At 51.4% G+C, this 25,271-nt stretch overlaps 2 protein-coding genes across 3 annotated transcripts in view; both read left to right on the top strand.

Annotated features, from left to right (window-relative positions):
* The window catches only part of GDPD5 (glycerophosphodiester phosphodiesterase domain containing 5), a 106,256-nt gene extending 99,030 nt beyond the window's left edge, over positions 1–7,226 (top strand). The window contains exons 14-16 of one of the 2 annotated variants that reach the window (XM_086481588.1): positions 1,815–1,829; positions 5,528–5,640; positions 7,111–7,226. In XM_086481588.1, the coding sequence (XP_086337714.1) occupies positions 1,815–1,829; positions 5,528–5,640; positions 7,111–7,226 (244 nt within the window). The remainder of the gene's footprint in view (positions 1–1,814; positions 1,830–5,527; positions 5,641–7,110) is intronic. The other variant, XM_086481587.1, reaches the window with a different exon arrangement.
* Positions 7,227–17,866: 10,640 nt separating this feature from the next.
* On the top strand, positions 17,867–24,048 carry KLHL35 (kelch like family member 35). Its single transcript, XM_009948998.2, has 6 exons — positions 17,867–18,756; positions 20,667–20,851; positions 21,422–21,540; positions 22,014–22,202; positions 22,865–23,053; positions 23,860–24,048. The coding sequence occupies exons 1-6, from the start codon at positions 17,867–17,869 to the stop codon at positions 24,046–24,048; spliced, it is 1,761 nt and encodes a 586-aa protein (XP_009947300.2).
* The last annotated feature ends 1,223 nt before the right edge of the window (positions 24,049–25,271 follow it).

Raw genomic sequence — 25,271 nt, 5'->3', positions numbered from 1 at the left:
CCCCGGCTCTATAATCTCGCCTGCTTTGGCACGCACAAACGACTGTCCTAGAGACCTCAAGGCAGCTGCACTTGATACCCGAAATGCCTTTGCGTTAGGAGCAGCAGTTTCATTTCCTTCGGCCTCGGGAGCTAGTGATTTTACTTGCAGCAATCTCTTTCCTTCCCCTGGGTGCATAATTACCCAGGTATTTTTGCCACGTTACAGTAGGCTGTTGCTCCTGCCAGCACCCACTACGGGTTTGACTTCAGGCCACATGTCGGGTCTGTTTATAACTGTGTCTAAATTCATGACTTGCACAGTCCCACACTGGTAGACCTGTGCCCAGCGGGTCCCCAACTCCAGCATGGGATAATGGAGTGAGCAGCCAACTCAAAACTCTCCTCTCCGATTAGATTTCCCAACAGTTAATGAAACCAGTGATCAAGATGAGATCGATTTTTTTTTTTCTTTTTTTTTTTTTTCCTAAGAACTCTTGTGATCTGAATTGTGGCCGATTAAACCTTTCCTCCAGAAGGCCATTGTGGCTGTGTGATCTGGAAGCTTCTTCCACTCCCTCAAATTCGTCAGTTGGTTTAATAAGAGATATCCCTGCTCTTTAGACCCTGTATTTCTCTGTCAGGCACAGAAATGCACAGAGGAATCTGGAGGCAGGGCCTGACCTCTCTGAAGAGCAGAATTTGAAGGCCAAGTTCATGAGGTATTTTCAGTCTTTTGCATCCTGTCCCAAAGTCCTTTTTAGAAGGCTCTGCTGAATCAGACCTAGGAGACCACAGCTGAAGAAATTGAACTGATTCGACCTGCTGAGTGGGAGCTACAGGTCCCAGAGCAGAGTGAAATGATGCGTGCTTGGAGAGAGGGAGAAGTTGCAGCTGCGTGGACTTTGCAATAGCTGGACTCTTCCTCTCTGCACAGATTGAATTTCTTCCAGTTTGGAAGAGGTTTGATGGAGTAGGCCAAGAGGAAGCAGGGTAAGGAAGGAAAACTTTACTGCAGGATTTCTCTTCCACCCTCAGTCTAAGTGTGATACGGGTGAGAAGAGCTGGAAGCTGCCACCAGCTTTCCCTGGGGTCCATCAGCCTGTAGCACTGAGTTCCCTGCCCAGACGCTGGACCTGACGTAGGAAGGCAGTTGCTCAGAGAGGTCTGGCCATGTGGGGTCCATCGTGGCAGGGCCAGATGCCTTCTTTTGGATCTCTCCCTTGGGACAACTCCACCCCAAGTCAGTAGAAGGAGAAACTCCAGTACCAGAAGTTGGACTTTCTGCAGCAAAGAGCCTTGTGCAGGCAAGACCCATTTCTGTGCCGTTCCAGTTTCTCCACCACATGAAAGAACTGGGAGCAGCGTGGAGGATATATCAAACCCAAATCATAGCGGAATTGCCCAACTCCTACCTGCTGGTGTGATTCAGCTCCAGGAAATGGGGCTTGGCATTTGGCCTTTGGTGTCGTGGTTGGTTTTTTGTTTTGGTTTGTTTTGGTTTTTTTCCAAGTCCTTTTTGGGGCAAAACAGAGCTGCTTCCTTCATGCAAGGATGAGGGGGTGGGCGGGAACAGAGCCACCGCTTCGATGTGCTCGTCCTCTCTCCTACGCATGGCTTGTCTCTCCTCCGTAGCCGCGGGTAGGGATTGCTCCTCCTGTTCTGCTTCAGCCCTGGTGACAGGATCGTGGCAGCCTCTCTGGAGGGGAAATACCAACTGTGATGACTTCTAACTGATCTTTTTTTTGCCTCTTTGCCTTGTTTATTTTCTTACTGCTCTGACTGTTGTGCATGTTCCTCCTCTTTCTCTTTCTGCTGCATTCTGGCATCTCACAGCTATCACATGATCAGGTAATTCTGGTGCTTTCCTCCTCGTTCTCCTTTTCATTCAACCTTCCTTTCTCTCTTTCTTTCTCCCTCTCTGCTATGGCTTCACTGCAGATGGGCAGGGCAGGACACAGCTTTTCACGATGCTTTCAAACATCTGGCTTCACGGGGGGACCATAAGGGTCTGAACATTGCATAGTCCACAGCCATGAGCACCACGGGAGCCTGAAGCTGGTGGATGCTTTGAAGGCAATCTGACCTTCTACTACAATGATCCAAGCTGCTGCCTTTTATAACAGCCCTGTTCTGAGGTCCGGCAGCACGTTGTCATTGGGAAATTCCCAGTGGATGTAATGCCTTCTCCATGGAAATAATCCCATGCAAAATATCCCCTTCCTTCCTGCATTTATCAGGGGTTTTTGAGACCAACCTCTTCTAAATTGGCCAAGAAAATAATGTAACCTGTTCAATTATATAAAGTAGTGCTTCTCTAGCCCTGGGAACGAATTAATAAAGCTAATAGCTGAAAAGGTTTGGCTCATCAATTGCTGCACTTGGAGCCTGGAATCTCCCAGGAGTCTCTTCCCAGTTACACTACTGTGAAACTGGAAATGCAACGTGACAATAAGTAGCACTGCACCCCAGAAGGGAATGAGCCTGAGATGCTGGATTTGAAGTGCCACCAATTGGAAGCCCAGATTTCTCCTCGTATTGGCTGTTTTCTCACCAGTCGTTCTCATCCCCTTGGAGGGAAGCGCTGCCACTTTTCTGCAGTAAAGCCTTCACCGCGTCTGTACTCGGACCAAACTCTTCACGTGTGACCTTCTCCATTCCTTCGCTGTGTGCCGGGGGGGTTGTATTTCTGAGGACTTGGCTACTCCCTATCTGTGTTTATCTGCCCCTCTCCCTCTCCCCACCCACTGCCTTGGGGGTTGGGGCTGGCCACCTGCAAGTGTCACCTGCTCCACGAGGCGCCTTGGACTTGTGGCATCACGTCCTGGCAGCATCCTGCCCCAAACAGGACCTGGCTAGGTGGCCAGGCTGAGCCTGTCTATGGATGCAGGGAGGTTGGGTGTTTTCCCCTTCTCGCCTCCCCCTTGCTCCCTGGCTCGTGGATAAGGAGAAGACGGGCATGGAGGAGTTGGGCAGGCTTTAGGCAAGAGCGGTCGCAGGATGGGGGACTCTCTGGTTGCGGCTGGCTTGGCTCTTTGCGCGATCCATCTTATCACCTTGATACCAACCAACCCCATTTTCTCCCCGCCCCGCCCCTCTCCCATCCCTTTTCCGTGCCATTTAGCATTGCCTCTCCAAACCAAGGGTCCGGTCGTGGCCCTAACGTGGTGTATGCTGTCTCTGTGTTGTTGTCCCAGTACTTTTTAGTCTGTTCCCACCCCGTGTCCGTCTGGTCTGCTTTGATGCCAACCTCCCAGAACAAGACCTACCTGCTGTCTGTCTGGCCTTTTTGCACGCTGCTGTCCTAAACATGGCCGATCACAACAGAGTCCGAGGGGGTAGGAGAGGTGCTATTTTCTATTAAACAAGCTTTCTGGTCACCCAAAGACTACTGAGCACAGCAGGAGAGTATCTCATATGGTGTTGGAGTTGCATTGTGATTGAATGTACTACTGGTGGCTCTTGTAAGAGGGTATTTCAAAGCACCCCTGAAAAATGGGGTCACCCTGTCCTAGCTTGTTCAGTCAGAGCAATGCACCCCTGCGAGAGGAGTCACCAACCCCTCATGCTTATTTAACCACCCCTGGGTCTGACCGCAGCCACCACGTGAGATGGGGAGCAGAGAGCAGTGGTCGTTCCTCTTGGCAGGAGGAGAAAAGCCCTCGGTCCCTGCACCCCTTTGAGGCTGGGCTGTATGTGCCTCAAAATAGCCCATGCCCCCCATGGGACGTCTAGGACCTATGGGCAAGAGATCATTGTGCCTTTTGGCCATGGCAGCCAGCCTGATGCAGAAAATTGATGTTGTGGGGCAAAGAAAAGCCTCGTGGCAATACGTTTTGGTCCTGGTTATGGTTTAAGGAGGGTCTTCTCCTGTGAGATCCTATGCCCTTGCAGCCACATTGAACTTAGTGGGATCTGCCTGCGTGGGACACTAAGGGCAAAAATAGTCGTCTCCCAGGTTGGAGTGGCTCAGCTTAGACGATGATGGTAGAAGAAAAATATTTTTTTTCTCACTTTTAATTTTTTTTAATACTTTAATGTCCTTTCCTCCTTGTGTTGCCTCTGTCCATGGGTCTGTGAGTTGTGTTGTGTTGCCATCCCACCCTTTCTTTTCTCTGTAGCAGAGCATCTGCCTTCATCTGTACTCCAGTCAAAGCCTGATGGTGTGGTGCCACCCACTGGGATTGGGGAAGGGGGTGGAAACCCTATGAAACCAGCTAGATTTTTCCGGGGAAAATGGCGGAACTTCTTTTGTGGATGTTGCTTTGTCAAGCTGATGCTGGGGCCCCAGGCTGGCCATGTGTGGGGCTCCTCAAATCCTCTGCTCCCTGAGTTTTGGGAGGGGGTTAGAAATTTAAGAGAAGGCAGTCGTCACCCTAAGAAAAAATTTTTAAAAAATCACCTCTTATGTGAGTGAGCCACTAGATGGTGCTGGAAGATCAGAAACCCCAGAAGCCACCCTAAATCCCTGCCGTTTCTCCATCAAACAGCCTTAGAGCATCCCTGGCTCAGGCAGGGAGAAGGGGATTTACTTGAAAGCCTTCCTCTGTGGTCAGGAGGCAGGACGAATCGGTGGGGTGTGGGCTACGAAGGCCTGGCCTAAAGAGCATCCCTTTGCAGTGGGATCTTGGGTATGGCTGCTCTGTCTGAGCCCCCCAAGCCCTGTTTTCCCCTGTTGCAGCAGCAGCAGCAGCAGCAGCCCACCCTTCACTCCTAACGTTGGCAGCTCTGCAGCTGGGAGTCTGCTACAGGGGTGCTCTCAGGCTGAAAAACAGCTTTAAAGGTAAAATCCCTCTCAAACTCACTGCCATTGCTTGTTCCTAACATCAGTAATTCTCTTTACACGCATTCAGTAAGGAGAATAAAAGTCCGGCTGATTTTAAGTTGAGCCAAGTTCCCATCAGCCTCATTGTTATTGTGGTGGAAACTTTTGGTGAACACACCGAGTTTCATCAGGGCTTAAGAAGTGGAGGGTTTGTGTAGAAACATTGAAGTAAAGGCATTTGGGGAGGGAAGCGCACTGGGAGAAATGGCTGCCTGCACTGGGACTGCCTGTACTTCCTGCAGAGCAGCTCGTGTCAGTGTCTTCGCTGTGTCTTGGGTTTGAGACCTTAAATTCCCTTTGAGTTCTCTTCTCGCTCAAGCATGAGCATGTCACCCAGTGAGGAAAAGGTTATGGTTTTTTTACTTGGCTTGGTCTCTTGTTCTGCTCCCTCTTTCCAACCCTAAGAGTCAAAATAGCCCTCCCTCCTTTGGGCAGCTGGATAGCTGATGTGACAGAGAGGGGTTTGGGATATCGCCTGTCCCCGGTGAAATTAGTGGAACTGGGATGCCCAAGGTGGTTAGAGATGACCTGTTTGTATGCCTGTACCCCTCTGAGATAACACGCTCATCTCTGAACATCCTCCTACCCTGTGGGGTTGTGTAGGTGTAAGGGAGCAAAGGTGTGAGGATCTCTGGGACTTGTTGGTCTCCACATTGTCGGTGGACATGAGGATGCTCCCGTGGTCGGGGAGAGCAGCCCCTGAGACCTCCCTCTTGTCTTGCAGGTGGCGCCTAGGGAGCATCAGGACCTACAACCCGGAGCAGATCATGCTCAGCGCTGCTGTCCGCCGGTCCAGCCGGGACATCAAGATCATGAAGGAGAAGCTGATCTTCTCAGGTACGGATGGGGCTGGTTGGTCAGAGCTCTTTGCCCCAGCCCTTGGCTGTCACCCTGCTCTCTGTCGATGGAGGAGGTGCTCTTGATACGGGTGCTGTCTGCTGGTGGGACAGGGGGACTGGACTGACCGTGCTGCACCGAACCACCTGTGGGATATGGTCATGGCTCATCCATCCCAAACTGGTGCCGGTCTGTGCACTGGTTTGCTCAGGAATCCTGCACTTAACTTCCCAAGTTATGCTGTGCAGCGCTCTCATACTGTCCCACGTCTTCTCCGCTCTCAATTGTCAACAGTGTGTATAAACATATATATAAAAGTATATAATATATAAAATCTAGATATAAATATAATACATAAAAGTATAAAATTTATACCTATAAATAAATATAATATATAAAAGTATAAAACCCATTAAAATAATGGCATAGGTCACCACAAATAGCAGTGATGAGTTTGGGGTAGACCTGGAATTCAGTGGCGCTATAGATCTAACGGGTTCCTGAGATCCCTGTGCTCCTCCCAGCGTTTATTTGTGTTGGAACATGCTGGCAATGTGTCCATCTCGCTCCCCTCTCTAAGAAGGATCTCAGAAATGCATGTGAGGAGGGAAACATTTAGCTTTAAAAGATTAAAGTTGGTGTAAGAAGCTGGAAAACTCACATTTGAAGGAATATGAGTATAAGGTTCCCTTGAGCTTTGTTATGGGTTTTCTTTCTTTGTATTTAGGGGCTAGAGACATCCAGCAGAGATCAGGATTTATTGTACTGGGCAAATATACCGCAAAACAACAACTCTTGCTTCCGAGAGCTTATAGTGTGAAATGCAGGCCTGATTCTGCCCTCCAGAGATGGTGAAAAGCAGGTGTAAATCCAGGCAAACCAGAGAGGAAAAGCAGTTCATCACAGCAGAATTAAGCCTCCTCAACATGTTCTAGATGTAAAATGTCATAGATATAAAATATCCTTAGAGGCAGGGGATACATATTAAAGCTTCGTGCCCCCAAAACAAATGTTGTTGCTGAGGGTGGGCATTTACCATTAAAACACTGGTGGTGGCACATTTTTCCCAGTGAAACCAGTGACTGGAGGGGTCTCCCCTCTTCCAGAATGGCCATTGGGGTAATTAAGTTCGGGTATTTTGCACCCTTTTCCCACAGGCGACTAATCGAGCCTGTGGCATAGCATCACGTGTATGGGGGAGTCCAGCTCCGCCTCTGGTGGCGGCAGGATTGTCAGGGTCTGAAATTTAGAGGTGAGCTCCTGTTTGGAGGCGGATCCTGCTCAGAACTGGTTTTAAGTGGGCGCAGTGTTACTAAACCCGGGGTGAAATCCCTGTAGGATCAGATAGATCCCATGCGCCGGAATTGCAACGGCTGCTCGGTGCCTCGGTTTCCCCACCCACAGGGGCGTTCCTGGGACTTGCACCCCTGTAACCATGTTCCTCCCCCCTTCCTTCTCTACCCTCCCCAGAGATCAACAACGGCGTGGAGACCAGGGACGAGCTGTCTTTCTGCTCCGAGAACGGCTACGCCAACGAGATGGTCACCCCCACGGATCACCGGGACACCAAGCTGCGGATGAACTGAGGGGCTCCGGGCCAGCCCCGGCGTGTGGCATCCCCCGCGTTTGCTCGGGCAGCGAGAGCCGTGCTCTCCTGTTGGCTGCGGGATGGGAACCTTTGAGGAACTGCTGGTTGGGCAGAGACCCCTTCCCATACCCCAACACGAGCTGCTCCACCTCCCTGGTTGTGAGGTTGGGGGGCTTATTTTTGTGAATATGTAGAAAATCAGAATTTTTTTGTCTCTTTGGGTTTTTCGAGTGTAATTTTTCCAGGGCATGAGTGGAAATCCTGTGTTCAGTAAATCCTTGACCTTACAGCCGAAGTTATTTGAATCTTGACGTGACAGCCTGAGTCCCATCGGGGGTTTCTGGGAAAAACACGTTGGACGTGTCTCCCCTTTCTCCCCCTTGCCCTGCTCCACTCCTTCCCTTGGTGCAGCGACTGTGTAGCTGAATGTTGTGATGTTCTCGTGAAGTGTTATTTTTGTTATGGTTGGGGTTCTTTCGTTTCCCCCTTCCCCCTTTCCTGGGCAATGAAGTTTTAGCTCTAATGCAACAGGAGGCTGTTTGGAGGAGAGAAGCTTTCCTAGGAGAGGAGATAGCACTGCTCTTCCCTGCTGAAGTTCAGAGCCAGGGAAGGGGTTACACTGGGTCGGTCACCTGGGCACCTTCTCCCTGTCCCGTCCTCCTTCCCTGGATGCTCGCCGGGGAATGGCCTTCTTGAAACGTCCTGCTGCAGTCCTGAAGGCAAATCCTGAGCGTTGGCTGTAGCTTGGTCTCTGCTGGCAGCAATGATTTGATTTTTGATTTCTCTTTTTCCCTTTTTTTTTTTTTTTTTCTTTCTTTCTTTCTTTCCGTCTTCTCCCCAAGTTGGGATCTGCCGGGAGCCTGGATGGCTTGCGAAAAGCAACGCCTTTAGCACCATCACTGCTCAGATCTGGGTAAAGTGCCTGCCACTCCACGTGGCGTCTGCAGTTGCTCCTTGCTTCCCTGTCCTTGCACCTGCATGGGAAGAGGAGGTGGTGGTGTGGTATGAGCTTCCCCCTCTCCGGCCCAAGGAGGTGCCCATGGGTGAAGGAGTTGTAAATAGTTCGGAAGGTGAAGCAGCCTTGGAGTATAATTTATTCCTGCAAGGAGACCTTTTCTCCTTGCTTTGAAAGCAGAATCTTTAAAAGCTGCATGTTCGTGTCCTCCAAAGGAGTGATGGTCTTGCAGCAGATGCTGACAGGCTCGTGAAGGCAAGAGCTCTCATCAGCTTGTGTCCAATGCAAAAGGCTTTAAACCAAAACCCTAGACCAGAGGTTAAAAGAAAACAAAAAAAAAAAAGCTCAGAAACCAAGTAGATGGCAGTTGAATTTTGTGCCCTCCCTGACACGGCTCACAGCCAGCCCAAGGGTGGTCTCAGCTCTCTGCTCTCGACCTTCAAGGCCTTGTGGAGAGGAGCTCGTTTTTGGGTCACTTTGCTGTTTGCACGGAGCCGGTTCCCAAGGCAGCTGAAGCCAGCTGGAAGGCTGCTGGAGCTGTGAATGGGCCTTGGCTCGGTCCCCGTGGCCGCCTGGTGTTGGGTTGCTTCCTTCCTTGCTGGGCCTTGGTCGACACAAAGCGCAACGTGAGAAATCCCCGTGAGCGCGAGCTTCCTTTGAAGCTTGGTGTGCGCTGCCTTGAAAGCGATGGGACCGTCCGAGTCGCTTTCCCGTGGAGGGAACGGGAGCTGAGGCTGAGCCTTGGGTTGCAGAGCCCGTGAGCGGCTGGGAGAAGGCAGCGGTCTGGGGGGTGCTGATGTGCATGGTGTCCAACGCACAACCTGGCTTGGAAAAGCCAGAAACCAGCCACAGTAAAACCAGCCTTGAGCAGTTTGTTCTTGTTTTGGCAGCACTGAACTGCTCGGTTGGCTTCGGGGTTTTTTTTTTAAGCTGTACTCCAGTAGTGTTTTGAACTCCAAAGTCTTGGGCTTAGTGTGTAAGAACCGAGGGCAAAAGTGGCCAACTTATCTATATAAAAGAAAAATATCCCTATTAATAATAAAAATATGAATTGTCACTCTTTAATAAACGCCTCCTAAGCAGTGCAAATCAAGACATTAAGTTGTTTGCATCTACCCTGGGTTTTTATGAATGTAAGTGGAATAAGACCCTGGTCCGTGCTCCCTCTTACCTTCCTCAGATACTGTCCCTCCTATATGGTACTCTCTTCAGTCTGTGAAACACGGTGTGTTTTTTCTGCAGAATTGCAAGATTTTGGTGGATTTGAAGGCTTTTGAGAACAAATTTGCTACCCCCTTTAATGTGGTGCTGTATTGAAACATTCCCGGTGGATTGTCATTGCCAAGTGAGAGATGTTGTTTAAATCTCAGCATCTGTTGATAATCACCTGCATGTTCTGTTTTTATCCTTGGAGATGACTTTATTGAAAGGTCAAGTGCTTAAAACTTGGAAGTGTTAAAAGCAATCCAACGAAGAGTTGTTTTCACAATTCACTTTTTTCTTTCTCTTTTTTTTATGATGAGACCCAAACTTTATGTGTAATGCACTGACTGTTACCGTTATCGTCCTGAATATTTGCTACCTTTCTTTTTAAAAGGATGATACCTTTTTGATGAGAATAGGCCTAGACCAAAATAAACTCTGCAATGCTCTGTGAAATAAACTGTCAGTATTCCCCTGCCAGTCTGTGACGTTGTCATGTGTTCTGGGATCCCTTGCATAAGGATGATGCCTTGATCTTCTCCCCGTGTTTCTGCTTTTTTGTGCTGCCTGAGGGAGCTAAAGCTCTGACCAGGGGGAGTTTTGGAGATCCGTCCTTGAGATTGGTACCACTGTATTCCATCTCCTCTCGATGGCACCAAGCTGAGTGGTGTGGTTGACACTCCTGAGGGATGGGATGCCATCCCGAGGGACCTGGACAAGCTCAAGAAGTGGGCCTGTGTGAACATCACGAGGTTCAGCAAGGCCAAGCGCAAGGGCCTGCGCCTGGGTCAAGGCGACGCCCTGGTATCCACACAGGCTGGGGGGTGAGGGGATGGGGAGCAGTGCTGCGAAGAAGGACTTGGGGGTGCTGGTGGATGAAAAGCTGGACATGAGCTGGCAATGGGTGCTCGCAGCCAGAAAGGTAGCCATATCCTGGGTGGCATCAAAACCAGCGTGGCCGGCAGGTCCAGAGAGGGATTCTGTGCCTCTACTCTGCTCTAGTGAGACCCCCCCTGCAGGGCTGTGGGGCCCCCAGTATAAGAAGGACATAGACCTGCTCAAGCAAGTCCAGAGGAAGCCAGGAAAATTATCAGAGGGAGGGAACACCTCTTCTAAGAGGACAGGTTGAGAGAGTTGGGGCTGTTCAGCCTGGAGAAGGCTCTGAGGAGACCTTAGAGCGGCCTTCAGTGCTTAAAGGGGCCTGTAAGAAAGATGGGAGCAGGCTTTTTAGCAGGGCCTGTAGTGATAGGACAAGGAGGGTGTGGGGGGTGTGGTTTTAAACTGAAAGAGAAGAGATTCAGACTAGATAAAAGGAAGAAATCTTTTGCAATGAGAGTGGTGGAACACTGGCACAGGCTGCCCAGAGAGGTGGTAGAAGCCCCATCCCTGGGAACACTCAAGGTCAGGCTGGACGGGACTGTGAGCACCCTGATCCAGCTGAAGGTGTCCCTGCTCCCTGCCGGGGGGTTGGAACAGATGGCCCAAACTTTCCAACCTAAACCATTCTGTGGTTCTCTCCCATCCAGGTTTTCTAAGCCAGTAGCTGAAAAGCAGTCACATGGAGATGGGGTCACTGTGCAGACCTGAGTCTTGAACAGCAACTGTAGAATAATTTTTCAGTGTTTGTGGCCACATGGGGACAATGCTGCACCCGTAGAACCGATCAGGCAGCAGTTTTAAACCAAACAAACGGGAAGCAATTTATTTTTAACACACGTTATGCAAGTCATTGCCTCAGGGTGCTGTGAAGGCCAAAAACTGTAAGCAAGTTCAAAGAGGAATAAATGGCCCGTATGTCCATTAGCACTTATTAAACACAGGAGTGCGGATCTGAGATCCAGCTTGGGAAGTCCCTGAGCAGTTCTTTGCTAAATGTGTATATTAAGGGAAAGGCTGGCTTGGTGCTTGCTCTATTATTTTTTTTATTCTTTAGCCCAGGATCTGCTTCCCAGCTGCAGACAGAGGGTGCTTTGGGTGAGAAGGGGTTCTTGTCTGGGTCAGCATGGGATTATTCTTTGTTAAGCAGCTGTTTTCTCCAGCCCCTGAATGGCTGCATTTAACTGATAGTTGAAAAGGATTAAAGTAAATACAACCCTATCTCACTGGCTGGTGATGGGTAGTGAGTACCGTGTCATGAATTTGACTGGCTCCGGGAATACCAGCTGAGTGTTACACATAAAATTGCCCTAGGGGAAGGGGTAGAGCTCCTGATATCTATAATATTGAATAATCCCCGACTGCGGCCGTTGTTGCTGTACCCCAGGCAAAGATACTGCAAAGTTGAAAGGAGAGAAGCGAGAGTCATGTAGGCTGTGTCTGTTATTCAAATAAAAGAGCTGAGGATTGGTTGCTGGCTCTAAGCCCGAATGGCTTGGGACAGCCAACGCTGTGCTATTTAACTCTTTTTCTTCCTCTCTAAAACTGCCCTTATTTCTAAGAGCTTAGTGGTATAGCTACAATAGTTCTCAGGGTATCTGGGAACCTTTCCAGCCCTTGAAATTTGCCAGTAGAGCTGTTGTCCCGGGGCCTGGGAGGTGGTGCTGTGTGACCATGGCCTAGGCCTACTCGGCGACCTGCTGTAAGAAGGATCTCTCCTATCTCCACTACAGCCTTGGGTGGGTTGGTGTCTGGTGGGGTTTTGGTAGCTGGGGAGGGGGCTACAGAGGTGGCTCCTGTCAGAGGCTTCGAGAAGCTCCCCCGGCTCCAATTCCGACCCACCTCTGGCCAAGGCCAGGCCAATGGCGCCTCTGTGAATAACCGTACTCAAGAGGGGAAAAACCTGTTGGGGGAGTTCTTTTGGAGGGGAGATGTGAGAGAAACAGCCCTGCGGACCCCCAGGACGGAGAGGGGGGCTGTGCCGCAGCCAGGGCTCCCCTGCGGGAAGATAGCAGCTGAGGCCCTGCGGCCCGCGGCCATCGGCGGTGGCCCGGAGGGCGGCCTGCGGCTGCGGAGGGCCCCGGGCCGGAGCAGGGAGCGGGCCCGAAGGCGGCCGTGGCTCCGGGGCAGCCCGTGGCTGGGAGGGCGGCAGCCCCGGGAGGGACCCGCGCTGGGGCAGGGGAGGCTGCGAGGGCCCCTCTCCCTGAGGGGAGGGAGCGGGGAGACCCCTTGTGCCGGGCGGGCTGGGACCCCCATTGCTGCCCCTGCGCTGCCGGGGGAAGAGGGAGCAGAGCCGGGCCCGGGAGGGGTGGGGGGAGGTGTGTTGGCCAGACCTGGTTGTATTTCTCATTGTCCGTGGTGGTGGTGGTGTTGAACTGAAATTGGTGGTGTTTTCCCCAAGCTGAGTCCGTCTGTGCCCGTGCCCATGGCTGGGGAGTGAGCCCTCCCTGTCCTGGGTCTCGGGCCTTTTGGGTGTCTTTTGTCCTCCCCATCCCTCAGGGGACGGGGTTGGGGTGAGCGAGTGGCTGTGGGGGGGTTTTGTTGCCAGCTGGGTGGGCTCAAACCACGTCAAGCCTTAGTATGACGCAGTGTCTAGGAGCTTCCAAATTTCAAACTCAATGTGAAAATCCTGGCCATGATGGGAGCAGCAGCATGAGTCTGAAGGCTGGTTCCCCTCCTGGACTCTCGGTGTCAGCAGCCTCTTCTTGACTGAAACTCCTGACCAAGTTTCAAGCTCAATGTGAGTATTGACCATATGTGAAATAGGAAATCAAGTTGTTGGCTTTCTCATCTTAAGCCTCTTAATTTTCTCACTCTGATCCTTCTGGATGCTCTTTCTGTTCTAGTTACTTCCCTGCCCTTAGTCATCTGCTTGGCTCTCCTGCTTCAGTCTCTCCTCCCAGAGGCTGGTGACTGCACTTCACGTCTACTCCCTGGCTGAGGGGGAAAAAAAGGGCGTCTTCACTCTCTCCATGGCAAGGTGGAGCCATGGATGGTGGTGCCCAGGAGTGCACAGGCAGCTGCCCTGGGTAGGACATGTTTACTTCTCTTGGTCATATAGTGGGGGAGGTACAGACCATGTTGTCTAGTGACCATCTCCCTCAGGATGTCTCACTATGGCCTCTGTTGCCTGATTTATCCAAACCTCTCTTCTACCTTTCCTCTTGGCTTTTCTGTTCTTTTCTCCTTGTTTTCTCTTCAGCTTAGCTGCATCCCTTCTCCTTTCTATTCCTTTCTCCTCCCAACATGCATGCTCTGCTGCTCCTTCAGGAAGCTTTGATCCCACATTCACAGAGAGCTTTCCCCAGCAGGTGCCTAGAGTTCCTGGTCCCATATTACTTGTATTTCCCTTTTGCATCTTTTTAATGCTTGTGGCTTTGTGCCTAATAGCTTCCGTGTGCCAGGGCCTGAGTGTTTTTAACACGAATAGGGGATTTCAGAGTCCTAATCCACTGTAAGATCACTGCTTCTGGTGTCTCTGTCTACCCTGGCAGAAGGCCTAAGGCACTGGGAGCAAAGGAGAGGTGGAGCCCATGCCCCTGCGTAAGGCGTTGTTCCTCCAGCGCTGCCTAGCAGACACCCCTTTCAAACACCCCCACGTCCTGTGGGCTGTTTAACACCCTCTGTTTCACCCAAAAAGGCCACAAGCGTGGGTCGTAACACAGCCTTTGCCCAGCGACAGGCGCTTTGGGGCTCGGTGGCATCACAGGGGGAGATGCAGGGCCACGTGCGGCGCAGCCTGGTTGTAGAAATCCGCTCAATAGGCAGCTTGGCAGGGGCACGGGGACCGCTGCGCCCTGCAGAGCCTTCTCACTGTGTGTTTACAGCTCTGAGAAGCTGGTCCCCCCTCACCCCCGGGACTGCACATGCTGCTTGAAGCTGGGGTTTGGTTTTGAACAAGTTGGTGGCCCCGTGCTTCGTGGCTGCAAGGAGATGGCAGCTCCGCAACCTTGCTGGAGAGTTTTCAACACTCGGGAGACCTTTTTGCTGCACCCCACAAGGCAGGATCGGTGCTGTGCTGCCGTTTGTCCTGATGACCCACTCCTGGTCATCTCTAGCTTCATCTGCACGCAGACATGGTTGCACCCCTGGTCGGTGTAGCCCGGCAGTGCCAACTCTATCAGAGTGGAAGGTCCTGAGAGTAAATCCCCCAACCCTCCCAGCCCACTGTGCAGGCTGGGAAACCGCAGTCCCTTCCAGGTTGCCAGTGATTCATATGCAAATGCTGGGAGCGAGCAGGATGCCAGCTTGTGCCCGGCATCCCAGCGACTGGGAGAGGAGCAGAAAGGAGCCAGCCAGCAAGCGTGGCAGTGGTGCCCCACAGAAAGGCGATTTCACTAGGATGATAACGCGCAGGGGCTGGTTGTTATTAATATTTCTCTTCTGTCTAGTGTGAAGCAATACAAGTTGTTCAAAGCGATGCTGGGCAAGGGAGGGAAGGCTGGCGGTGTCACCTTGAGGGTTTGACAACCTTCAGCCCAAGGGTTACTTGGTGGAGCTTCCCTAGGGCTGCTTTGGTCCTGCTATGAGCACGTAGAAATCCAGCCAACAACTGGGATCGAGTTAGAGGGGAGGGTGCAGAAAGCCACTCAAGGCAAACCTCCCCTTCTGTCCTCATCATCCTCGAGGACCTAATTACCTAATTATCACACGTTAATGAGGGGGACTGCAGCTTCTCCCTGACCCAGTCCATTCCTGCTCCAGGCGTCTTTTTGCTCACAGAGCCGTATTTTATTTATCGGCTTTAGCACGGTTTCCAGCGAGCTGGAGTCTCTATCAAATGAATCATTCCACCTGGACCTCAATTTGCTCTCCAGATGGCTCGGCACTCTTAAGCTGCCCTGGTGTGATATATTTTCCCTGAGCTGGGATGGGTTTTCCCTCGGTACTGGCTCCTCCCTGGATGGCTCTTATTGACAGCTGCATGGCTAATGCCCTGTAGCTCTCCGGCATGTCATTCAGGAGAAACAAAAGCAGATTTCTCCCCCACCTCTCCGGCAGTGAGGATAAAGGGGATGCTTTTGTGCTGCCTCCCCCAAGTGTTGCCGCAGAAGGGCTGAGCGTGGTTTGCGGAGGGGACCTGCCTCTGTGCAGAGCCCCGACGTGGATGGGAGCTCTCCGTGAGGGAAGCTGAGTCTTCGCTAGGTCCTACCTGGAGAATACAACCCGTGGGCCAGGTAATGTTGGACTTCTTGCACTAGCAGCTGGGGGGGCCTGCAACAAGAGAAAAAAAAAACCATTTCATCATTTGCTGCTGTGTGGTACTTGGGTGGAGAGGGTGACCCGGCGAGGAGTGTGAGTGGGCGAGGGCAACGGGGCAAAACCACTCTTTCTTTGGCCTTGGTACTGTCTGTCTTGTGGGTAGACAGGTGGGATGGGAGCTGGGGAAGGGCATTTGGATTAATTGGGGGTGTGTGTTTGTGTCTCTTTGTAATGGGAGCACTGAGCACTGAGCCACGCAGAGATATGTGTGACCGTCATGGCTTGGAAACGTGTGTGGGTCAGGGAGACAAGTGGGGTTATAGATGGGTTTTTCTTTCTTGCCCGGAGCCACATGCATCGGGGAAACGTGGAGTCTGCCGTGCTCTTTGCAAAGGCTTCTGTAGAGATCTGCCTTTGTTGTAACTTCTCTAAATCACTTTGAACCAACTAACTGCCGTTCCCTTCTGTGCGCAGCCCTGAGCACCCGTCAGTGGCTTTCGGGGTGTTTAGAGCCTTTGCCCACCATCATGGGATTTCTTAAACATTTAGTTAGGGCTTGTCATGCTGCTTCACTGCTCTTTAGGTCTCTGCAGCTCCCCCGTGGCACAGGCAGAGGTGTTTTTCCCCACTGCTGGGAGATGCTGGAGGCACAAAGGATGTGGTGACATCTTTCTCAGGGTGGTGGGGTGAAGATCCTCAGGACTAGACTCGGTTGCCCTACACACAGCTACCCTGGTGCAGGAGCAGCCAGGATGTGTTCTCTGGAGCACAGGAGAATCTGAGCACCTTTGGGGTCTGTGGTCAGACACGATGGCTGTCCGGGAGGTGCAGGAGTGCGAAAAGAGATGAAGGACTAGAGCTAAGACAGGGATTTTGGCTCATGAGAAAGTCGAGGTACTCCTCCCCGAGGGATGTGCTACCTGCCTGCCTGCGGCGGAGTGTGTGGACACCACAAAGTCACTGATGTCTTGTAACTTGTCACCCTGGTGAGGACTTGAGCTCCTGACAGAGGCTTGGGGTGAGATGATCCAGAGCCTGACTTAGGGGGCCCTTAGGATCAGAGCCTGAGCTCCCTGAAATGGGCTCTTTGTTGTTACAGACCCTCAGAAAAGCAACCTAAAACCTGCATGGCCGTGGTAGAAGCTGTGATCAGGGGTGCTCTGCGGGTGGCACCCCTCTCCAAGGAGTGGCGCTGACTCTCTGCCATGCTTTTAAAACCCAGGCGGTGGCATTGCTGCGCCCCTTTCATTTAACATCCAGCTGGTGAGAGCAGTCAGGCAAGCGCGGGGAGACCCAGGTTCAATCCCCTCCTCACTCTTCCCCCCAGCATCTGGGTCTGTGCCACAGTGATGGGGTGGGGCGGGCCTTTGGGGAGAACTGGAGGAAATGGGGAAGCACCAACCTGTTAGTGGGTCTAGGACAGTCGAGGCAGGATTTGAGGGTCTTGGGGTCTTTAATTCACTCACCTTTGTCAGAGATATTCAATTCTTGTCACTATTTCAATGCCACGGTGCTCCTCAGCTTTTCAGACATCCCCCACCCCGCAGGCAGAGGCCCTTCTCCCCAGGGGTTACTCTTTGCAGGCGATCTGGCTGCCTACCCCCGGCATGAGCAGGGATCACCCTTTGGGACGTGCAGCGATTTGCAGCCTCCAGGCTGAGCACACGACTCTCCCTCTCCTACACGGACGGGTCCTGCTGCTCACGCTGTCAATGGGAACTGTGAACCGTTGGAACTCAAATGAGAGACGTCGGCTGGGCTTCATTGCAATCGCTTTGTGAAGTCCTGTAGGAAAGATTTAAAATCGTCTGGGGAACAAATCTAGCAGAAAGGTATGCCAGATGTAGCCCTCTCCCCTGCTTTTGGGCAGGTCATGTTGTAGCTACCATTGGCAAATCTCAGTCTTGCATCCTTGCCTCTGGATTTTTGCCTGGAACAAAACATCTGGGGAAACATAGTGGGTAGAAAAAGTCAAAATACTGCATTGCTCCCAGCTGGGCTGTGCCGTGGAGCACTGGCATTTGAGAGGATGGGGAAACCAGTTAATAAGAGCTGTGAGATGTCAGAAAGAAAGGGAAGGGTATCGAGGTGGTAGTACAGCATAGGTTGGGCGACTGCCTTAGAAGGAACATCTCCTAAAGCAGAAGTTTGTCTACTGAGATGGGGTTGGATTGGAAATATCCTAGTGCCCGTTGCCGTGCTGCGGTTTGGAGGAAATGTTGGTTACTGAGGAGGAGCCACGTGTGCGGATGAAGGGGCAGAGCCTGACTGTATTTTGGCTGGGATCTGCACTTCCTCGTGGCACTGCGGAAGATGCAGAAACTGTGATGGTGTTGGACATTGCAGTCGGGTATTTTAACAGCGTACTGTTCTCTTGTCTCATTCACTGCTTCCCCATCAGGATGCATCGAATGATGAAAGAAGAATCAAGTTTCAGGACAAGCAGCCTGGAAAACGTGACGCGGGACCCGAGCAAAGAAAAGCTGCACATGAAGCTCTGCAGTGGGTCCTGCCATGCCGAGCAAATCCTCCAGACACTGAACTCCTACCGGCAGAGCGGCATCTTCACAGACGTGGTGCTGCTAATCGATGGACAAGAATTCCCCTGTCACCGCGCCACTTTGTCAGCCAACAGCACATATTTCCGAGCCATGTTTGGTGGTAATCTCAAGGAAGGCCACCAGGATATCATTAATATCCAGAAGATATCTGCTTCCACGATGTCTCTCCTTCTTGATTATATGTATGGGGGGAACATCATCATTCAGGAGGACAACGTTGAGGGCATCTTGGAACTGTCTGACTTGCTGCAGATCTCCAAGCTCAGAGATGCTTGTGTCACCTTCCTCGAAGGCCAGCTTCACCCATGCAATTGTTTGGGCATCATGAAGTTTGCTGATTCATTCTCCATTGCGTCTCTGACAGAAAAGAGCAAGAGGTTCATGCTGGAGTGTTTCGTGGAGGTGTCAAGCCATGAAGAGTTCCTGGAGATGGGCGTGAAGGAGCTGGTTGAGTATCTGTCCGACGAGCAGCTGGTGGTCCCCAGGGAGGAAGTGGTCTTTGAAGCAGTCATGCGCTGGGTACGGCATGACGTACCTGCCAGGAAGGGAGCCTTGAAGGACCTCCTCGAGCACGTGCGTCTGCCCCTGCTTGACCCCACCTACTTCCTGGAGAAGGTGGAGATGGATGGACTCATCCAGGACTCAAAGGAGTGCATCCCTCTACTGCACGAGGCCCGCAAGTACTACATCCTCGGGAACGAGGTCAGCTCTTTGCGATCAAGGCCCAGAAGGTAAAACACAGCATCATCTTCACTAGACTGGCTTAGTCTTAAGTTGATGGATCTCAAAGTTCGAGGGAAGCTCTTGGGTTGTTTTCCCTTCTTTTTTTTTTTTTTTTTTTTTTTTAATTTTCCTCCAATTGCTTCTCTTTTGGCCTCTCTGTTTTCACCGTGAAGGCATTGGAGATCTTTGCCTGGCTTAAAGGATTCCTGTGAAATTTATACTAATGCACGGGATGCTTTTTTTTCTGCTGGAAAGAAGTGCTCTAGTCTCACGTTGCTCTGGGCGTGCAACGATGCTGTCTGGAGACGCGTCCAGGCTATGGGCAGGAAGGGGTGTTTGTAGCTCTTTATTTCCATCTGCTTTCACCAATGGGTTGAGACCTGTTTTCTGTTCTCAGCTCTGCCACTGGTCTGCTCTCATTTCACTTCTCTTCGTCTCTCTCCCACCTTCTCGAGGGTGTCTGTTAGCACGAAGGCTCAGACCAGTCTCAGTCCTCCCGACCATCAGTGGGGTGCCCAGCTCAAAGGCATCGCTGCAGGGTCGGGAATTAGTGTATGTCCAGGAAAAAAAGCTGTTACTGTCCAGGCGGTCACTTAGGAATACCTCGATTTTTTTTTTTTTTTTTTCCTCTTTTTCTTTTGGTTGTTTCATTGGTGAACAGCAAGAAGATAAAGAGGTGCTGGCCCAGGCAGCTGCCAGTGTAAAGTGGAGGTGGCAAAGAAAAAGTGATTTCAAGGGTGGGGTGTGTGTAGAAATCTGCACCTTCTTGTGACTGTGAAGTTTGGATTTGACCAGCCACGTTTTAAGTCTCTGCTGTTTTCTTCATGGTGCCACAGGTCCCTCAGGGTGTGCTTGGTAAGAGTGCTGATGGACACCTCTGCTCTGGGGTGGCTGCCATTTCAAACCAAGTTGGTTTGCAAGGCTCCCCACCCTTTTCCAGAGGACACCCATGACCACGGGGCTGCAGGGACGGGTTCTTATGCTCTCCTGCTCTTCAGCCCAAGCAGTGCAGGGTTTTTTGCTGCTCCGTGGAGGATCCTGTGCTCCTGTAGAAGGAGAGAGGTTGCCCGAGTGCATCTCAGAAGTCTCAGCCTGGCATTTAGGGCATGTTTCTGTCAGGTGGAAGAGATGGTTTGACACATCTTCTCTGTGCTGAATACCACAACAGGCTATTACAGACGGAACAGCTCAACAACAGGGTCCGTGGTGACCTCCTCAAGGATGCCAACAGCTAAAAATCACTGATGATAAATCCCAGCCCCCAGCATCCATGTTTTACCTCCCTCCTTTTACAGCTTTGGTCTTAGGTGAATAGTCTCAGCCTGCACAAACCACGGCAGAGATGGGGATTGGACCAAGTCTTTCAAATCCTCTTTCACCCTCCTCCTTCCTCTCCCCTCTCCATCTGCAGAGCCATTCCTCTCTTTCCACCTACTAGTTGGCTGAATTTCTCTTCCCCTGCTGTCTGTCTCGTCTGCTTGCCGCTATTAGGGCTGGAGAGAGAGAGATTTCCTGGAAACACTTCTCTCTCCAGGCAGAGAGCTTGCTGCAGGCAGGCTGCCAGGAACAGCTTTCCACGCTCGTGGCTGTGCCTGGAGGATTATTAGGTTTGATTGTGCTGTCAGGGGGGGTGGTGAGTGGCAGGAGGAAGTCTCGTGAGGGACTTTTAAAAGTCATTCCCATATTCTTTCCCTGTGCAGTTTGGACCTCTTCCCACCCAAGCTGGGAGGTGCCTTTGATTCGATCGCGCAGACAAAAGGGAAGGTGCAGGGGTGAAATAATTTGTCCAGAAAATCAGTAGCTGATGCAGGAGAGAATCTTGCTCTGCCTATGTGGCTGTGCTTCCTAGATAGGATGGGAAGGATGATGGAGAGGGGTGGCCTGGTCAGGGGCCTTACCCATGTCTTTCATGGTTTAGGTTCATGGAGCTGGCAGAAGTCATCATCGTCATTGGGGGCTGTGATAAGAAAGGCCTTCTGAAGCTGCCCTTCACGGACCTCTACCACCCAAAAAGCAGGCAGTGGACAGCCCTCTCCAGCGTGCCTGGCTACACCAAGTCAGAGTTTGCTGCCTGCACACTGAAGAACGATGTGTACATATCAGGTGAGACGCCCTGGACCAGATGATCCCTTCATGATTGCAAAGAACAGCACGACCTCTGCTTGGACAGCCACTGCTTAGGTCTGTTCACTAGGACTCATTTACTGCACCCCAGCTTTGAGCAAAGTCACTTCTTGGTCAAGTTCATCCCTAGGTGGTTTGGGGTTTGCTGTCCCAAAGAACAATTTCACCTTGGAAGGGGAAGATGGTGGAATTAAAAACCCTTTAGCTCCCCTTGGGCAGCTGCCAAAAGTGTTCAGCTGTGAAATGAGCTGGTTTTGGTGTGTGCTGTCAGACAAGGTTTCCTAAAACATCAGAGTCTCCTGCCTGTCCCCCACTTAAAATATAATGCCTGTCAGGTGAGTTCTGTGTAAGGGATCAAGCAGTGTATCAAATGCCCTGGAGTCCAGATGGTATCTCCCTTGGGAAGCTGAGTTTACGTGGCCATAACCCAATAACCGTGTTCTGGCCTAAGTTGTTCCACTGCATGGAGGACTATGCAGTGTTGTGGTGTCCTGAGGTGATGGGGCTGTCCTTGGAACTGCACCAGCTCTCCATCCCTCTGTTTTTCAGGAGGACACATCAGCAGCAATGATGTTTGGGTGCTGAGCTCCCAGCTCAATGTCTGGATCAAGGTCGCTTGTTTGCAGAAGGGCCGATGGAGGCACAAAATGGCGACACTTCAGGGCAAGGTAGGCAACGGCCTGAATTTTGGAAGAAGCCATGTGGAGCACTGTCCCCCATTTCTGCTGCCCAGTACAATGAAAAACCGTCAGTGTGTGTTTGTCTTCTGGGTCATTTGGGGATGGTTTTGATGGGAGAACAACTAGGACATAACCAAGATGTCATTGGTTTCAGTTGGATGCGTGTTGTCACCTGAAGTAGTCACAAATGAAGTTGTAGCAGTTAAGATCTACCATGGGACAGTACAAGTCTTCTGTGGACGGTTGTGTTAAGTCCTTGGGTGAAAGCCATACAGTGTGGGGTGTTTCATAGAATGGTTTGGGTTGGAAGGGTCTTTGAAGGGTCACCTAGTCCAACCCCAAGGTTTTACCATGGCTTAGGGTCTGTCCTTCTGGCCAAGTCCTAGCCTCCCCTCATTTACACCGTGACAGGTCTGAGTCCAGGAGTTTCTAATCAGCTTGCTTTGCTCCTTTTGTGGCAGATCTATGCTGTGGGAGGCTTTGATGGTTTTTACCGCCTCTCCAGCGTGGAGTGCTATGACACGTTCTCCAACAGCTGGTCAACCTTGGCCCCGCTACCTCAAGCCGTGAGCTCGGCGGCTGTGGTCTCCTGCCTGAACAAGCTCTACGTGCTGGGCGGTGCTGTGGATGACACCGCTAACACCGACAAGGTACTGCTGGGGCATCAAGAATGGACAGAGACCTAACAAAAAGGGTTTGCCAGGGAACGTGGAGGGAAATGGGGTTGTTCTTAAGCAACAAGGGCACCTTTTTTTTTTTTTCTTTTAAACTAATGAAGGCTTCTGTGCAATAAGATGAGAGGTCACACATTTAAATGGAAGCTAATGAGATTTGGGGACAAGAGAGGGAAGGTGTCTAGAGTCGAGAGTATATTAGGGATGGTTTCAGTAGAGCCTGCTCTGCTTTGGAGCCTGGTGAGCCCTGAGGCACCACAGGAACCAACCTCACACCCTGTGGGCGTTCACTTCAGATAAGCAGCTACGCCAGTAACCGCCTGGAGGAGACCTCTGCAAGACAGACATGATGCTTCTGGTCTCCCGAGCTGCAGGAAGAGCCACAAGTGTTTCTCATCTCTATCTCTGAACACTTAACCGTGCGCTATCTGGGTCAAGGACAGCCGCCCTGGGAGACATGAATGCAAGAGGGAATGCTAGAACCCCTCATTCCTTTGCTCTCTGCACTGGTCTCTGGGTGTCAAAGTTCCCATCCATGTTTCTGTCCCCATGTGCTTTTAGTTCTAGCACATGGCAGCTTCATCCAAGCAGGGAAATGTGGTAAATTCATGTTCCTATAGCTGCATTTCTCCTCCCAGGTCCAGTGTTATGATCCAGAGGACAACAAGTGGTCGCTCTTGTCTCCCACCCCTTTTTACCAGAGGTGCATCAGTGCCGTCTGCTTGGACAACATCATTTATGTTGTAGGTGGACTCCTTAGCAAAATCTTCAGCTACGATCCAAGGAAAGACAGCTGGCGAGAAGTGGCCACGCTCCCTGGGCCTCTGGTAAGGAAGAGGTTTAGAGCAGAAGCTCTGAGCCTTCCCTCTGTCTTGAATAGCAGCTATCTGTGTTTTATTGAGACTGAAGGCAAGGAAAATACACTGTGGGTTTGGCTCTGAGCATGTGAACATGACCTCTGTAGAGCAACTCAGTCATACATGTACTCACCACCAGTGCCCATACTGCTTGGAGGGTGTCTCTCCCACAGCAAACCCAAGTTTTCTTGCTGAGACTGGGTCTATACTGGCTGTTAACGCCAGGGGAGTGGATCTGTAGGGTGAAACCACTGGTGTCGAGGACCCATTCTCCACACTGTGCATTTCAGGGTGAGGGTTATGCTGGCTCTAGCCTGGTCTGTGGAATGAACACGGACTGGTGGTGGTTGTGTGTCTTGGTTTAGCGTCATCGCGGTTCTGCAGTGTGAGCCGTGGCGCAGTGAAGAAGAATGGTGGGGTACGTTTCATCCCAGTTGGAATTAAAATGCCCACGTCATTGCACCCCTGTAAGTGGCTTTTGCAGGGCGGTGCTGGCAGGGTCTGTGGTCTCTTGGTGTGCTTGTGAGTCTGGGGGACTGCCAGAAACGGTCCCATCACTGGCTTGGGGCGTTTCAAGTGCCTAAACTCTTACCGAAACAGTAAGATGGCAGCACCGCAGGTGCCAGACATCACTTGCACCACCTGCTTTTGCCCCTTTCTGCAGGGCAGGTGGGAGTTGAGCCCCTTGCAATGACTCACCCCCTGCCCGCTCAGCCCCCTTGCCTAAAGCTGGAGGTTTGCTCCTCAGCTCTTGGGCCTTCCCTTCTGCTTTGCAGGAGAGCTGTGGCCTGACGGTGTGTGGAGGGAAGATTTACATCCTGGGTGGCCGAGACGAGAACGGGGAAGGCACGGACAAAGCGTTCACTTTCGACCCTCTAACGGGGAGCGTGGAGCAGCAGCCACCGCTGCAGCGCTGTACCAGTTATCACGGCTGCGTGACCATCCTGCAGCGCATGAACAGATGACCACGGGGCTCCAGCTGCGTCCACCTCCCACCCAGAGGCTCCCCTTGAAACCGTGGCCACCCAGCACGTGGACAGACGTCTCAGCTTTGCGCAGGGAAGGGCAATTCAAGCCGCTGAAGAAGATGTGCTCCAGCCAGCCCCCGAGCAGCCCCTGTTTTGCTGTTCCTGGCCTGGTGATGCCAATGGCTTTGATGCGGAGCTAGGTGAGAGGATGAAAGGGTGCTGGGCGGTGAGAGGCCGCACCACAGACCTTGCCACAGTAGGATTCAAATATCCTTGCAGTACCTGGAACTACCGAATTTGACTTCCACTTAGGTTTTCCTGGCTGTAGACTACAGTTTTCTGTTATGTTGGCAACAGAGGCTCGCTGTCCTGCACGGACATGTGTTTGCTGCTTTCTGACGCCCAAGAGTGTTGCAGTAATAATTACCATTCCTGGATCCAATCCTTCAGCTAAAGCTGTCAGATATTTGTGCATGTAGCTCTGTAGAAACGTGTGTCAAACCATGGTAGTGACCTAAATGGTCGTTAAGATCCATGAACAGTTAGTTAGAACTGAGTCTTCAAAGCTGATATCCCAAGAAAATTTCTCCACTAAATCCCTGAAAGCCTAGTTAAATAGTCCAAGCTCTGACTCCACTCTGCACATGCTGTATGAGGGTCTATTCCCCTAAAGCACAGAGCGCTGTCTCTTCTCACACGTGTTTTGTGGTTGGACGGCATGTCTCAGTGTGTCTTTGTGCTTGAGAGGGCAAGTGATTCGTGTAGCCAGGTTCCTTCTTCAGAGAGCAGAGGTAGGGGGAATATTAACATGTAGGAACTAAGCATGAAGACCTGAAGCATGGTAGCCACAGAATCACATGTGGCTCGGTTTGGCTCTGGACTATGCTAGCAAGTGTTAAAATTAACTCAGTATTTAACAGATTTGATACAGAGTCCCTGGAAGCCTGAATGCGTAGCTCGTTTGGAGGGCAAGCATTCGATTACACAGACTGCGTTTCTTCAAACCGGTTGGTCTCAGGTCTAGAAATGATCCCTGAGCACATTTGATTCGGTAGAATAGCCGTAGCTTTTGATGTCAGTGTCTTTAGTCCATGAGTGGAAGTGGTAATTTCTGATGGCTCCATGTAAGTGTTCGTATTGTTCAATTAGGGACTTGGTTGCTGCTAAATGTAGAGTGGGGTCTCTTAAAAACTCCCATGACTTGTACATTTGCAGGGTGC

Source organism: Leptosomus discolor, chromosome 1, assembly GCF_034619465.1.
Source record: "Leptosomus discolor isolate bLepDis1 chromosome 1, bLepDis1.hap2, whole genome shotgun sequence".
In the NCBI taxonomy this organism is placed as follows: Eukaryota; Metazoa; Chordata; class Aves; order Leptosomiformes; family Leptosomidae; genus Leptosomus; species Leptosomus discolor.
The sequence above is the reverse complement of the archived record's forward strand: the minus strand, read 5'-3'. Positions and strand labels throughout refer to the sequence as shown.